The sequence below is a fragment of the Neoarius graeffei genome, chromosome 2 (assembly GCF_027579695.1).
Source record: "Neoarius graeffei isolate fNeoGra1 chromosome 2, fNeoGra1.pri, whole genome shotgun sequence".
Classification (NCBI taxonomy): domain Eukaryota; kingdom Metazoa; phylum Chordata; class Actinopteri; order Siluriformes; family Ariidae; genus Neoarius; species Neoarius graeffei.
Genome location: NC_083570.1, coordinates 40,405,899 through 40,422,159, shown reverse-complemented (window position 1 = coordinate 40,422,159; position 16,261 = coordinate 40,405,899). Strand labels below are relative to the sequence as shown.

General features: G+C 40.4%; 1 protein-coding gene across 5 annotated transcripts in view; it reads left to right on the top strand.

Moving 5' to 3' along the window:
• The window catches only part of LOC132881584 (gastrula zinc finger protein XlCGF26.1-like), a 47,973-nt gene extending 32,242 nt beyond the window's left edge, over positions 1-15,731 (top strand). For all 5 annotated transcript variants that reach the window (XM_060914213.1, XM_060914212.1, XM_060914216.1 and 2 more), the window contains one exon: positions 11,858-15,731. In XM_060914213.1, coding sequence (XP_060770196.1) covers positions 11,858-13,374 — 1,517 coding nt within the window. In that variant the 3' untranslated portion in view covers positions 13,375-15,731. The remainder of the gene's footprint in view (positions 1-11,857) is intronic.
• The last annotated feature ends 530 nt before the right edge of the window (positions 15,732-16,261 follow it).

Here is a 16,261-nt window from a genome sequence, read left to right as displayed (position 1 = left end):
TGCCTCCCCCCCCCCCCCCCCCCCCCAGCCTCTTGACCTGATCATGTACAGCTGATGAACTGTTTGCTGTCCTTCAGCACTAAATGCAATACATACATTAGTTAATAGCACCTCCATTTAGTTGGTTTTAATACCGTGAGTCATCTCACAAATGTTATTTTTATTATTTGTTGTTGATACAGATGACTCATGCAAAAATGTATCAACGTGCGCATGCATGCTGTTTCAGGGGACAGATGTGTTCACATTAGTTATAGGCCACTTGTAATTAAGAATGTGAACTGTCAAGATGGGCAAATCAAAATTGAACAGTGAGGTTTGTTATATGAATATAGCTTTATTAACAGCTTATGACTGAAGTACAGCACGGGGCATTCCTGCCACTCCACCAACTAGGACAAAAAGGACCCCGGCCCTTTGTCTGATGTGTCAGTCTGCAGAACAAAGAAAAGTCAGGAGAATGCAACAGTAGGTCCCCACACAAAACCACTTTAACTGGCAAAAACCTTTTTGGTGAGGTCAGTCAGTAGGCTAGTGATGTCCAAAAAATTAGCCACAAACCTACAATATAGACAGCTAGCTCTTATTGTCATCAATTTCGGGACACCCTGGTCCATGGTCCAGGTACTCTACTTCCACCCGTCCATTTGCACACTTCTTTGGACTTACTGTGGGTCCCTTCCTTCTCAAGGATCTCAGGACAGCTCTGAGATGTTGTAAATGCTGCTGTCAGTCAATCATTATTGTTGGTGTAACCCAAACGGAGTGGAAAAGGCCACTTTCTCTCAAGATACTGGAGTCAAGAATCTGCCAGTACCCTTTGGTTAAATCCAGTGTCAAATAAAATGAGCTGTATATAACTGAACAGTTCTTCAATGCATGGCCTTGGGCATGCACAAATTTGCACTGCGCACACACACTGTGGTGACTGTTCTAAAGTCCACACAAAAATGGACCAACCCATCATCCTTGGGCACCAAGACCACAGGGGGCTGCTCCCATCACTATGGAACTCTGCAAATGCTTCCATGTAGAGCATAATCTAGAGTTCATCCCAACCCCCCCCCCCTTTTTTTTTTGGTGGGGGTGCTAAATGGTAGGGGTGCCTGCATACCGCCACACCTGGAAGTGTATCAGTGGTGTTTTATGAGGTCTTTGAAACTGGATAGGGAAGAAAAGATCTGCATAGTCCCCTGATGCAGTGCTGAAATTTACATCACCAGCACTGGCTACCCAGCCAATATGGCACACATTCCACACCCTGCCTTGCTCCTGTATGACCTATCCACAAACATTTCTCTTCCTAATGCCTGAAATTCTGGCCAGTTTGGCCAGAAAATAGTGAATACATGAGGCATGGACTAAATACTGTCTGTGTTTTTTGGCCCTGAAATTTAATAATGACTGTCACCAGCAGATACTCATTAACATCTCCATGCACAGACGTCACCTTCACCAATCAAGTCAAGTTTATTTGTATAGCACTTTTAACAACAGACATTGTTGCAAAGCAGATTTACAGAAAATTTAAAGACTTTAAAAATTAGCTAATTTTATCCTGAATGAATTGATTTATCCTTGATGAGCAAGCCTGTGGCAGCAGTGGCGAGGAAAAACTCAGACGACACGAGGAAGAAACCTTGAGAGGAACCAGACTCAGAAGGGAATTCATTCTCATTTGGGTGATAACAGATGATAGCATGATTATAAATAACTTGTTTTTATAACTGTGTCCTATATAGTCAAAGTACAACTGTGTAACCAGGAAATTCAGTATAGTTTTAGCGTGAAGTCTATTTTATGGAAGTTATCAACTGTTCATTGATGGAGGCTTGAGTGCAAGACTGTTTATGACAACTGCAGTCCTAAAGTTATCGTGGAAATTGTAGTCCTCCACCATCATAACAAAATGCTGAGTGTCCAGAGCCATCTTCCAAGTGCGACTTTCGACTGTCCATATGGAGCCATCCTCCATAGGAGCGATGTCATGAGACTCCAGCCAGATGTAGGGCATCAGGATGGATTAGGCAGGTCTAAAGAGCAGGAGAGGTCCGCATCACTGGTGTCTCAGGATCGACATGTAACTTGACAGAGAGAGACAGACAGACGGACAGACAGAAAACATAGGTTGTTGGGTATGCCATTGTGACCTAATGGTTAAGAACAGTATACATTATGCGCTGAGTGTAAGCAGGGGCTTCGGCAAGACTAACTATGAAAGCATAACTAAAAGGGAGAGCCTGAAGGTAACACAGACCTGAGGAAGCCCTGGGACATAAAGTGGCCAGCCACACCACTGTCAACAAACCTGAGTGAATGTGTGAGAATAGGAGGAGGTGACAGCGTCCATACATCCCAATTTACCAAAACACACTATGCCTGAGGATCCTCCAGATTTACTCCTTTACCTAATAAAAAAACTGTTAACTAAAGGCTTGACTAAAAAGATGTGTTTTCAGACTAGACTTAAACATGACTGTGTCTGAGTCCCGAACACTACTTGGAAGGCTATTCCATAACTGTGGGGCTTTGTAAGAAAAGGCTCTGCCTCTTGATGTAGCCTTCACAATATGATGAGGTACCAACAGCTAGCTTGTACCTTTTGATTCAAGTAGGCGTGGCAGGTTGTAAAGGACCAGAAGTTCACTCAAGTACTGTGGCACAAGACCATTCAGTGCTTTAAAGGTTAATATTAGTATTTTATAATCCATACAAAGTTTGATTGGGAGCCAATGCAATGTGGATAAAGTAGAGCTTATATAGTCATATCTTCTAGTTTTAGTAAGGACTCTTGCTGCTGCATTTTGAACTAACTGGATCTTGTTTATGCACTTATTGGAACATCCAGACAGTAAGGCATTACCAATTATACATTTCCCAGTGCTACACATTGAATCAGGCTTTGATGGACGGTGTTCTGGTTACACCCTGAGTCCACTAAGGCCTGATGTGTATTCACTTGTATACTCACTGACAAGCAGTACATTCCTGCTTGACTGGTGGAAGCCTGCAGGGCATCCGGGATCTGGATCAGCGCTTCTATGAGGGAACACTGATCCTAAAAATGTCTGGCTTCCCAGACTAGTGGACACAGAAGGTTCTACCTGTTTGAAAAGGGAGGGAGTTAGGTAAGTTATCAAAGGAGAAGGGAGAGGAGGAGTTGGTCAGGAAATGCTTGGTGTTGGGTTTAGTGGAGTGTGGACAGGAACTGTATGATCCCGTTGAGTAAGGAGGCTTCCATAACAGCATCTGACTCTACCAGGATTCAGGTCATGGCACTCCTGTAGAGAACCCTGGTGTATAAGGATGTGGAGGAACACCCAGGAGGCAGGCAGAATTTTAGCAGAGCTCCAGGCTCGTGTTTATTTGCACCAAGCTTTTCAGTGCACCCCCAACAACTCTGTTTAAAAAAAAACACACAAACCAATAGAAAAAAAGAACCATCACTAGCTTGAGGCTTTCCATTCAAGTTCACACTCCACAGTGGGTGTGCATAGGTATCCATGTTTTTTATGCTCCAACACTGTATCACTCACACTTTCTCTCTGATTAGGGTGGTCCTGAAAACACAAAGAAACAGACATAAGTAGATTGGCAATAATAAGACACAGGTGAGAATCATCACGCATTACCTGCCAGTTTGTCCTGCTTCCTCTCCAGCTGCAGCTGACGCTCAACTACACCCCCACTGCCACAAGTACATACAGTAATCAGCAGCATAGTGAGTGGATTGGTGTGAGATGTGTAAAACATTATCACTATGACTAACAGCATAGATGTCCTGGAGTATTGGAAAAAGACAAAAGACTATTGTGCTTAAGGCGGTCTTATGGACAGATACAGTGGTATGCAAAAGTTTGGGCACCCCTGGTCAAAATTACTCTTACTGTGAACAGTTAAGCAAGTTGAAGATGAAATGATCTCCAAAAGGCATGAAGTTAAAGATGACTCATTCCCTTTATATTTTAAGCAAAAACATTTTTTTTAATTTTCATCTTTTACATTTTCAAAATTACAAAAAAGGAAAAGGGCCCAAAGCAAAAGTTTGGGCACCTTGCATGGTTAGTACCTAGTAACACCCCCTTTGGCAAGTATCACAGCTTGTAAACACTTTTTGTAGCCAGCTAATAATCTTTCAGTTCTTACCTGGGGGATTTTCACACATTCGTCCTTGCAAAAGGCTTCCAGTTCTACAAGTTTCTTGGGCTGACTTGCATGCATTGCTCTTTTGAGATCTATCCACAGATTTTCAATGATGTTTAGGTCAGGGGACTGTGAGGGCCATGGCAAAACCTTCAGCTTGTGCCTCTTGAGGTATTCCATTGTAGATTTTGAGGTGTGTTTTGGATCATCATCTTATTGTAGGACCCATCTTCTTTTTAACTTCAACTTTTTTACAGATGGTGTGATGTTTGCTTCCAGAATTTGCTGGTGTTTATTTGAATCCATGCTTCCCTCGACCAATGAAATGTGCCCTGTGCCACTGGCTGCAACACAACCCCAAAGCATGATCGATCCACACCCATGCTTCAGAGTTGGAGAGGTGTCCTTTTCCTAGAATTTGGCACCCTTTTTTCTCCAAACATACCTTTGCACATTGTGGCCCAAAAGTTCTATTTTGATTTTATCAGTCCACAGGACTTGTTTCCAAAATGCATCAGGCTTATTTAGATGTTCATTTGCAAACTTCAGACGCTGAATTTTGTGGCTAGGATGCAGGAAAGGTTTTCTTCTGATGACTGTCCCATGAAGGTCATATTTGTTCAGGTGTCGCTGCATAGTAGAACAGTGCACCACCACTCCAGGGTCTGCTAAATCTTTCTGAAGGTCTTTTGCAGTCAAACGGGTTTTTATTTGCCTTTCTCGCAATCCAACGAGCAGTTCTTTCAGAAAGTTTTCTTCATCTTCCAGACCTCACCTTGATCTCCACTGTTTCTGTTAACTGCCATTTCTTGATAACATTACAATCTGAGGAAACAGCTACCTGAAAACACTTTGCTACGTTCTTGTAGCCTTCTCCTGTTTTGTGAGGATCAATTATTTTATTATTCAGAATGCGAGGGAGTTGCTTAGAGGAGCCCATGGCTGTTGATTTTAGGGACAAGTTTGAGGAGTCAGAGAATTTATACAGCTTTAAAATCTGCATCATCTGACCTTTCCTAACGAAGAATTTGAACAAGCCACAGCTCAATAAGCTAATTAAGGTCTGGAACCTTGGTAAAAGTTACATGAGAACTCAAATGTATTGGGGTGCCCAAACTTTTGTATGGTGTTCCTTTTCTTTTTTCACTCTCCAATTGTACAAAACAAAAATACACAAATTTTGCAGAAAACACTGAAAAGAAATGTATCGTCTTTACCTTTATGCCTTTTGGTGATCAGTTCATCTTCTGCTCACTTAACTATTCACAGTAACAGATATTTTCAGTAAGGGTGCCCAGACTTTTGCATGCCACTGTATTCCCATCTCTGCTGTGAATCTTTGCAACTCCTTCAGTGTTTTCTTTGGTGTCTTTGTTGCATCTCTGATTAATGCCTTCCTTGCTTGGTTTGTGAGTTTTGGTGGGTAGCCTTCTCTTGTCAGGTTTGTAGTGGTGCCATATTCTTTCCATTTTGCTATAATGGATTTAATGGTGCTCAATGGGATATTCAAAGTTTGGGATTTATTTTATTATTATTTTTTTAAATACCCCAACCCTGATCTATACTTCACCACAACTTTATCTGTGACCTGTTTGGCATGCTCCTTGGTTTTCAAGTTGCTTGCTTAGTCATGTTGCTGAGTCAGGGTCCTTCCAGAACAGGTTGATTTATACAGGCATCATGTGACACTGATTGTATACAGGTGGATCTTAATCAGCTAATTATGTCTCATCTCATCTCATTATCTCTAGCCGCTTTATCCTTCTACAGGGTCGCAGGCAAGCTGGAGCCTATCCCAGCTGACTACGGGCGAAAGGCGGGGTACACCCTGGACAAGTCGCCAGGTCATCACAGGGCTGACACATAGACACAGACAACCATTCACACTCACATTCACACCTACGGTCAATTTAGAGTCACCAGTTAACCTAACCTGCATGTCTTTGGACTGTGGGGGAAACCGGAGCACCCGGAGGAAACCCACGCGGACACGGGGAGAACATGCAAACTCCACACAGAAAGGCCCTCACCGGCCCCGGGGCTCGAACCCAGGACCTTCTTGCTGTGAGGCGACAGCGCTAACCACTACACCACCGTGCTGCCCAGCTAATTATGTGACTTATGAAATTGATTGGGCCAGCTCTTATTTAGGGGTTTCCTACAAAAGGGGGTGAATACCCATGCACACTCGAGATTTCTGTTTTTTCATCTTAATTATTGTTGGTCACAAAAAAAAAAATTGCACCTTTTAAAGTGGATTTTGTGTAAATCAAATGGTGCTAACAAAAAAAAAATCCATTTTAATTCTAGCTTGTAGTGTGACAAAAGAGGACAAACACCAAGGGACATGAATACTTTACTTTTTTCAAGACACTGTACAAATCAGTGCAAAATGTAATTGGGAGCCAATGCATTGTGGATAAGATAGGGGTGATGTGGTCATATCTTCTGGTTCTAGTAAGGACTCGTGCTGCTCCATTCTGGACTAACTGGAGCTTGTTTATGCACCTACTGGAACATCCAGACAGTAAGGTATTACAATAATCCAACCAAGAGGTAACAAAAGCAAGAACAAGTTTTTATTCCCTGCTGGCCAAAAGGCCTGAAGGGGGATTATGCCATGGCAATATCTGTGCATCCGTCCCGGGAAGGGTACTCACCTTCTGAAATCAACTCTCACAATTTTTGGAGGAATTTTATGAAACTTGACAGGATACCAAACTTGTACTTTGACAATTTCATGAGGGTGTATTAAGCATTTATAGCATAGATATAGTTACCAGCAGAGGATATTGTGCTCTCAGAGCACTCTTGTTGTATTGTGTAGTGACATGTTTCTTATCTCTTATTTCTTTCATTTCTGAGATGAAAGAAGGCCATCTTAGTAATATTATCTGCAGGAGTTTCAAGTGAAAGACTGGAGTCAATAATCATACCAAGGTCTCTTAATGCTGCATATGAAACAGAAAGGCAATCCAGAGTTGCAATATAATTAGGAAGCTTATTTCTAGCTGCAGAGTACTTCTGCCTTGTCAGAATTAAGTAAAAAGAAGTTAATAAGCATCCAGTGTCTATCATTTACACCAGGGGTTCTCAAACTTTTCTGCTACGAGGCCCACCTATTCATACTTGGAACGAGTCAGGGCCCATTAAAAAAGATCCCCAATTATTTGGGCTCATCTATTCTATTAGAATCTAATAATCTATTGTCAAGTGTATTGATGGAATGCAACATCACTCCCTGTTACAGATGGGAGCCCAGGACTTAAATAAATGCAAGAAAAACCAAACTGTTTTCATCTCATCTCATTATCTCTAGCCGCTTTATCCTTCTACAGGGTCGCAGGCAAGCTGGAGCCTATCCCAGCTGACTATGGGCGAAAGGCGGGGTACACCCTGGACAAGTCGCCAGGTCATCACAGGGCTGACACATAGACACAGACAACCATTCACACTCCCATTCACACCTACGGTCAATTTAGAGTCACCAGTTAACCTAACCTGCATGTCTTTGGACTGTGGGGGAAACCGGAGCACCCGGAGGAAACCCACGCGGACACGGGGAGAACATGCAAACTCCGCACAGAAAGGCCCTCGCCGGCCCCGGGGCTCGAACCCAGGACCTTCTTGCTGTGAGGCGACGGCGCTAACCACTACACCACCGTGCCGCCACAAACTGTTTTGAATAGTAGGTATTGTGTTTAAAACTATGGATGTGCTAGAAGCCAACATAAAACCATGCATGCAGGGCATTCTCAGTCAAAAGGGATTAATGATCCAGAAGTGGAGTCTGATTGATTAACAAACAAGCAAGTTATTAAGACCAAGAAGTACACTCAAAAGAAGTGCATATAGAAACCACTCAATGGGATGGATCCTTACATGCTAACAAAGAAGAATTTTTTTTCCTAGGAGATGGAAAATTATGTAGGTGGATGTAGGTGCAGGAAGAGTGTTTATGAGGCATGATATTTACAAAAACAAAGCACAAACAAAAGCAGAATCATAAAGCAGAGTATTTAAAGAGTGTTATAAACATAGCTAGAAACAAACGTGACTGAGATAATGATACTCTGCAAAGCCTCTGTGAAAACAGCATCTGTATCTGTCTGTATTTGCTGATTTCGCTCAAATTAGTATCAGGTGTTTCCTGTAATGACTGGGTCCCAAGAACACGCATGCAAGGCCACTCGAGCTGCGCCAGACTTGACTGTCACACCTTCATGCACTTAAGTGTTCGTGTGCTGTGTGACCACAACTTTTAGCTCACCTGTATATCGCCATGCATCGGCACCAAAATACCTCATTTTCATCGATAACCCAGCGTGAAGCATCACAAGCTGTAGTGTGACCATAGCTTAATGAGGCAGATGTGAGATCGGCTGCAACCCAGCAATTGTACCAGACTTAAATGGTTTTAATTTGCATTTCTGGATTCAGTAATGAACGGTTTTCACAGATGATGGTTTTCTGAAGTGTTCCTGAGTCCATACAGTGATTTTCCACGACAGACACGTCTGCTTTTAATGCAGTGTTGCCTGAGGGCCTGAACATCACAGGCATCCAATGTCAGTTTTCAGCCTTGTCTCTTGCTTACAGAGATTTCTCAAGATTCTATGGATCTTTTATGTGCCATAAATGATGATTCCCAAATTCTTTGCAAATTTACATTGAGGAATGTTATTCTTAAATTGTTGCACTGTTTGCCCACACAATCTTTCACAGAACGGTGAACCCCTCCCCATCTTTACTTCTGAGAGACTCCGCCTCTCTGGGATGCTCTTTTTATACCCAGTCATGCTACTGACCTGCTGCCAATTAACCAAATTATGTTGTTGTTTAGCATTACACAACTTTTTTTTAGTCTTTTGTTGCCCCATCCCAACTTTTCTGAAACATTTTGCTGTCATCATATTCAAAATGAGCATATATTTAAAAAAAAACAATACATTTTCTTAGTTTCAACATTTGATATGCTGTCTTTGTACTATTTTCAATGAAATATAGTGTTTTCATGATTTTGCAAATCTTCACATTCTGTTCTTATTTATGTTTTACACAGTGTCCGAACTTTTGGGAATTGGGGTTGTACTAAGACTTTGTCTAAAAAAAAAAACAACCAAGTTTGAGATGCAATTCAAAATATGGCGTCAGGGGTCTGTATATAATAATTAGTGGAATCGAATAGGCAGGCTTATTTTTTATGGCTGCATATGAAATGTTAGTATAAAGAACTCCAAACACATTGAATTTATGTCCAGGTTTTTGTGTGATGCCTAGATTATCATTATAAATAACTGCAACAATGCCGTCTTGGCCAGTTAGACGAGGCTGGTTTATAAAAGTGTGTCCAAGAGGACTAGCTTAATTTAATACTAGATATTCCTTTGTCTTAGTCCAGATTTCTGTTAAACACAGTACATTAAACTCCTGATCAGTAATAATTCCATTAACAATTAGCACTTTAGATGTAAGAGATCTAATATTTAACAGTCCTAACTTTAGATCAAAGGTGCTAACTGTACATTCAGTATGATCTAATTTTATGTTAATTAGTTTACTAGAACAAACTCTGAGTATTTCTACTTTTCTGTATAGCTTCAGGAACAAACAGTCTTAATATCGTGGGACCTGAATGACGACCCTGTGAAGCTAGCAGTTGGTCGGTTTAGCCTGTTTGTCTTCTCCCTGGACTTGGCTCTGGGTTGTCACAAATTAACTAGGCCTGTTCTGAGATTATGGGCTATGCTGCAAGAAATGAGAACAGCACCTTCTTGAGTGGGATGGATACTCTTCCACCTTAACAGGCCAGCTTTGTCCTCAAAACTACTCTAATTATCTATCAAGCCCACATTGTTTTCTGAGCACCACCTGGACAACCAGCAGCTCAGCGACAATAACATGCTTTAAATTATATCACCACACAGCATTGGGATTGGGCCAGAGCATATTACAGCATCAGACATCACCTTTACTAATTTAAACACCTCTACAAAGTTACTCTTCATAACCTCAGACTGATGAAGGCATGTCATTAGCTCCTACATGAGTAACTAACTTTGAAAACCTATGCTTGCCTAAGATCCTAAAATTACCTGCTATGTCCATTGCATACTGGGAACACCCCACAAGACTTGGCTTTAGAGATGCTCTGACTCAGTCGTCTAGCCATCACAATTTGCCCATTATTGGAATCATGCGGATCCTTATGCTTGCCCATTTTATCTGCTTGCAACACATCAGCTTTGACTGACTTGAGAACACTTGCTTCCTAATACATCCTACCTCTTGATGGTTGCCACTGTAACGAGATAAATGTTATTCACGCCACCTGTCAGTGTTTTTAATGTTGACTGATCAGTGTATATAAAATATATTACAAACATCTTGCAAATGTATTGCATAAAATTCCTGCCACTCTGAATTCTTCACTCTACAGAAGATGGGGAGATTTCTTACAATATCTCTATTGTGGCAGTGGTCTTGTTCTATTCTCACAGCTGCACCATAAACCAGCTAGAGAGAAGAACTCAAGCAAGTTTTACATGCATAAAATGCAGAATTACTTTGCGTAATACTTGATTAGTACAACACTCATTATAAATAATTAAAAGTAATCAAACATGGAAGCACGTTTTTTTTTTTTTAAATGCAGCCTTAATGAGCTGCGTTGGTCTGTGGAGGTCTGGTCTCTTTGTATGTAAAGCCAAAACAATACACTGGTCATTTTGCAGTAACTTCAGTTATGTAGTGGAGAGTGTTTCAGGCATCATTTTCTTAGGCAAAGTGTATTTTCATTAGTTCTGTTTAACAGCATATACAGACTGCTGTCAAATCCATCCTGGTAACCCTGAGCCTTGTGCATTTGCACAGTACCAGATAGAGCATGATTCGTGCCACTCTTTTGCACCTCATTCTGTAAACGCTACACAACATTCATAGCTGTAACCAGTCTCCCCTCCTGGTGGCCGTATGGTGTACATTTGATGTCCCTTCTCAGATCCTTGTAACAGATCCCATTCAGGAAGAACACCTTGTTTCAGATGGCAAAATAAGTAGAGTGCACATCCATATCATCTTTGTGTAAACAGATAATGCTTGAACATTTCATAAACTTATTTCCATCTTCTTTGTCATTATTTTTAACCAGCTGGTCTCAAGGTCATTTTTAGTGGATGCACGTTGTCAGTTACCTTCAATTTCATACAGGTCCCCTAGCAGAGTAAGCACATGATGAAGTTCATCACAAAAAACTGGCATAACTGCAAGAAAGCAGAATAAGCTTGTGTCAAAATAATATTTAATTTAATTTATTATTTTATTACATTATTTAAATATTACAAGTATATCTAATTATTATTTTTATTATTATTATATTTTTAAACCATCTCTTTTTTGGAAAATGTGTTGCTTGAAAAGGGTGCTTGTTATCTTTCTTTAAAATAAATGTCACTTTGATATTTTCTAAAGTTGTGAAATTCATACATTAAGTGTGGCTTAATTATCCAAATACTTTTGGGGCATCTGTACAGTACATTTAATATTCTCTTGTGGTCTTTGGAATTTTAATGATGATGATGATGATGATATTTTTACTTAACTTCAAATCATTTTAGCACACCTTTACATTGGGATAGTTCCCAACAATAGTTTTATACTTTTATTGCTTTTCACATTGAGGCTCTGATATATATCTGTTTTTTTAATTCTTCAGAACTAACTGACACTTTGATGCAAAGCTTCTCCTGCTCCTTGTGCCAGCTTTCCTATACATCTCAAATTTACCTCTACAAACACCTCAAGAGATGCCACTATGAGGAGTATGTGAGACTGCAGAAATCAGGAGAGATTAAATATGAGGTTCTGATGCCCACAAAAGACTTCGGTAATCCGCAAATGTCATCTGATGCTGTCAGTTCTAACACTTCCCACAGAGAAATGCAGAAGGAAATTCACCACTGCTCAGACTGCGGAAAGAGATTTACACATCAGGGTAATCTTCAACGACACCAGATCATTCACACAAGAGAGAAGCCGTATCACTGCACACAATGTGGAAAGAGTTTCTATCGAAAGGATCATTTTCAACAACACCAACACATTCATGCAGGAGAGAAGCTCCATCACTGCTCACAGTGTGGAAAGAGTTTTCATCATCAGAGTAATCTCCAACAACACCAGCGCATTCACACAGGAGAGAAGCCGTATCACTGCTCACAGTGTGGAAAGAGTTTTAATGATCAGCGGTCTGTTCAACGACACCAGCGCATTCACACAGGAGAGAAGCCATATCAGTGTTCACAGTGTGGAAAGAGGTTTAGTCATCAGGGTAATCTTCAACGACACCAACGCATTCACACAGGTGAGAAGCCGTATCACTGTTCACAGTGTGGAAAGTGTTTCTCTCAGCAGAGTCATTTCCATCAACACCAGCGCATTCACACAGGAGAGAAGCCGTATCACTGCACACAGTGTGGAAAGAGTTTTACTCATCAAGATAATCTTCAATCACACCAGCGCAGTCACAAAGGAGAGAAGCTATATCAGTGCTTACAGTGTGGAAAGCGTTTTACTGACCCTAGAAATCTTAAACGACACCAGCGTATCCACACAGGTGAGAAACCACATCACTGCTCACAGTGTGGGAAGAGTTTTATTCAAAAGGTTGAACTTAAAGTACACCAGCGCATTCACACAGGAGAGAAGCCATATCACTGCTCACAGTGTGGAAAGAGTTTCTCTCACCAGTTTTATCTCAAACAACACCACCACATTCACACAGGAGAGAAGCCGTATCAGTGCTCACAGTGTGGAAAGAGTTTTATTCAAAAGAGTGCTCTTCAACAACACCAGCGCATTCACACAGGAGAGAAACTGTATTACTGTTCACAGTGTGAAAAGAGTTTTACTGATCCGAGAAATCTTAAACGACACCAACGTATCCACACAGGAGAGAAGCCGCATCACTGCTCACAGTGTGGGAAAAGTTTTATTCAAAAGATTGAACTTCAATTACACCAGCGCATTCACACAGGGGAGAAACCGTATCACTGCTCACAGTGTGGAAGGAGTTTTAAGCGAAAGGACCATCTCCTACACCACCAGAGCATTCACACAGGAGAGAAGCCGTATCTGTGCTCACAGTGTGGAAAGAGTTTTATTCAAAAGGGTGCACTTCAACAACATGAGCGCATTCACACAGGAGAGAAGCTGCATCACTGCTCACAGTGAAAAAAAAAAGTGTTTTACTAATCTGGGGTGGGTTTCCCAAAAGCATCATAGCACAAAGATTATCGTTAAATGGTAGAGCAAGTATCACAATGAACACACTCTCTCCTAGTTAAGATGCTCTTAGCGTTAAGAGGCTTTTGGGAAACCCACCCCTGAGTAGTTTCCAAAGACATCAGCGCGTTCACACAGGAAAGATATTTTAAGCCAGTTTAAAGTATCACTGCTCACAGGGACTAGGCTTGTGTGATGTAACAGTTTAATCTACACAGTCTACACAATATTACAGTGACACTATATCTAGTGGTGTTTGTTCTAATTATATTACCAGATCAACCAGCCTTTATGCTTAAGAGTTCTGCAATTTAGCAAAAAAAAAAAAAAATTCAAAAACTGCACTTAAGGATGAAATAGTTGACCTCAAAAAGTTTATATGGGCCTACAATGACATGTCAGATCTGACACTTCACAATGTTAATGAAGATAATCACCCCTGCCTCTCTCACTTACACCATCACTTCTCACAATGGGCCTCATTTATTAAGCTGGATATGAATGGATTCATTCAAAATTTGTTTACAGGAGCATTCACATGAAAAACTTGCATGTTGTGCAAAATGTTTGTATCCTACGCTTGCTCCTGAGTATGTGTAAATATGTGCATAAAAGATGAGCTAAAGTTCATTTGTTACACTTCAAATAATATAATTTGCAGTGAGTTACTGTGATTTTGTAAATAGTTTATACTGTCACAACTTTCCGCTTATAAAAGTTTCAGTTGTATATTTATATATACCAAATTAATGAACATTTTGTGAAGTTTAGTCATTTCATACTAATGGCCTTACCTTAAGAAATAAACAAAATCAAGTAACCAAGCCAATATACAGTGCTGTGCAAAAGTCTTAGGCATGTGTTAAGAAATGATGTAAAACAAAGACAGCTTCAAAATATTACAACCCCAAATCAGAAAAAGTTGGGACAGTATGGAAAATGCAAATTAAAAAAAGAAAAGTGGTGATTTCTAAATTTACTTTGACTTGTATTTCATTGTAGACAGTATGAACCCAAGATATTCCATGTTTTATCTGGTCAACTTTATTTCATATGTTAATATACATTCATTCCTGCATTTCAGGCTTGCAACGTGTTCCAGAAAAAATTGGGATGGGGGAAATTTAGAGCTAGTAATTGGGTAAAACAATTAAATAATGAAGTGATGTGAAACAGGGGATGTCACCAGGTCATTACAGTCATGATTTGGTACAAAAGCAGTATCCAGGAAAGGTCTATTCTTTGTGGAGCAAAGGTAGACTGAGGATCTCCAGTCTATCAACAAATGTATAAGAAAATTGTTGAAATGTTTAAAACCAATGTTCTTCAAAGAAATATATGAAGGGATTTGGATATTTTACCCTCTATGGTGCATAATATCATCAAATAATTCAAAGAATCTAGAGGAATTTTGGTGCATAAATAGCAAAGGCACAAGCCTAAGCTGAACACCTGTGATCTCCAATCCCTCAGATGGCACTGCATCAAGAACCATTGTTCATCTACAGCTGATATAACCACGTGCTCAGGAGAACTTTGGCAAACCTTTTGTCAAGCACTACAATATGGAGTTACATCCATAAATGTCAGTTAAAACTTTGCTGTGCAAAAAGGAAGCCTTGTGTTAACAGAAGTGCCACCATAAAGTTGCACACCAAGAAGACGCACGCCATAAAACCTATGTGCAGGATGAATGGGACAGAATAACACCTGAAATGCTTCATCACTTGGTGTCTTCATTCTCTAAACATGTTTTAAGTGTTTTGAGAAAGAACAGCAACATTATAAAGTGGTAAATGCTTTACTGTCCCAACTTTTTTTTCTGAAATGTGTTGGAGGAATCAAAATTGATGTTTTGTTTTTTCAAAATATCAAATTAATGAGGTGAAACAAAATAATGTGCTGATGTATTGTTTTAAATGCAGTACAGGTCAAATACGATTTGCAAATCATTGTTTTCAATTTTTATTTCAAATTCAGTATATTGTCCCAACTTTTTCTGATTTGGGATTGTAAATAAATCAAATGTTTCTACATCTTAAAAAAAACTATAAAGAACAGTGAACAGTAGAAAACTATAGAAAGTCAATATTTGGTGTAAAAATCCTTTGTTTAAAACATAATTATTAGTCTCTTGGCTGGTATGTTTTGACTGTGCATCTCGGGAAATTTGCAACATTTGAGTGTTACACTTGTTACTGTTTTTGCAGGTAAAACCTGACAGCCTTCATTATGTGTTTTGAAAAGTGGCTGAGTAGTCTGATGTGTAATATATTACTTTCTTTACTAACATACAGCTTTCTGTAACATTAAATGTTTTTCAAAAAATAATGTTTGGGATTTTATTTTATTTCTCATTCTCATTATCTCTAGCCGCTTTATCCTTCTACAGGGTCGCAGGCAAGCTGGAGCCTATCCCAGCTGACTACGGGCGAAAGGCTGGGTACACCCTGGACAAGTCTCCAGGTCATCACAGGGCTGACACATAGACACAGACAACCATTCACACTCACACCTACGGTCAATTTAGAGTCACCAGTTAACCTAACCTGCATGTCTTTGGACTGTGGGGAAAACCGGAGCACCCGGAGGAAACCCACGCGGACACGGGGAGAACATGCAAACTCCACACAGAAGGGCCCTCGCCGGCCCCGGGGCTCGAACCCAGGACCTTCTTGCTGTGAGGCGACAGCGCTAACCACTACACCACCGTGCCGCCCCTTATTTTATTTTATTTTATTTATTTATTCTACTGACAATAATGCACATGAGCAATAATGTGCACAGTAATCATTTAAGTCAGGGGTGTCCAATCTTCCAGAAAGGGCCAGCATGG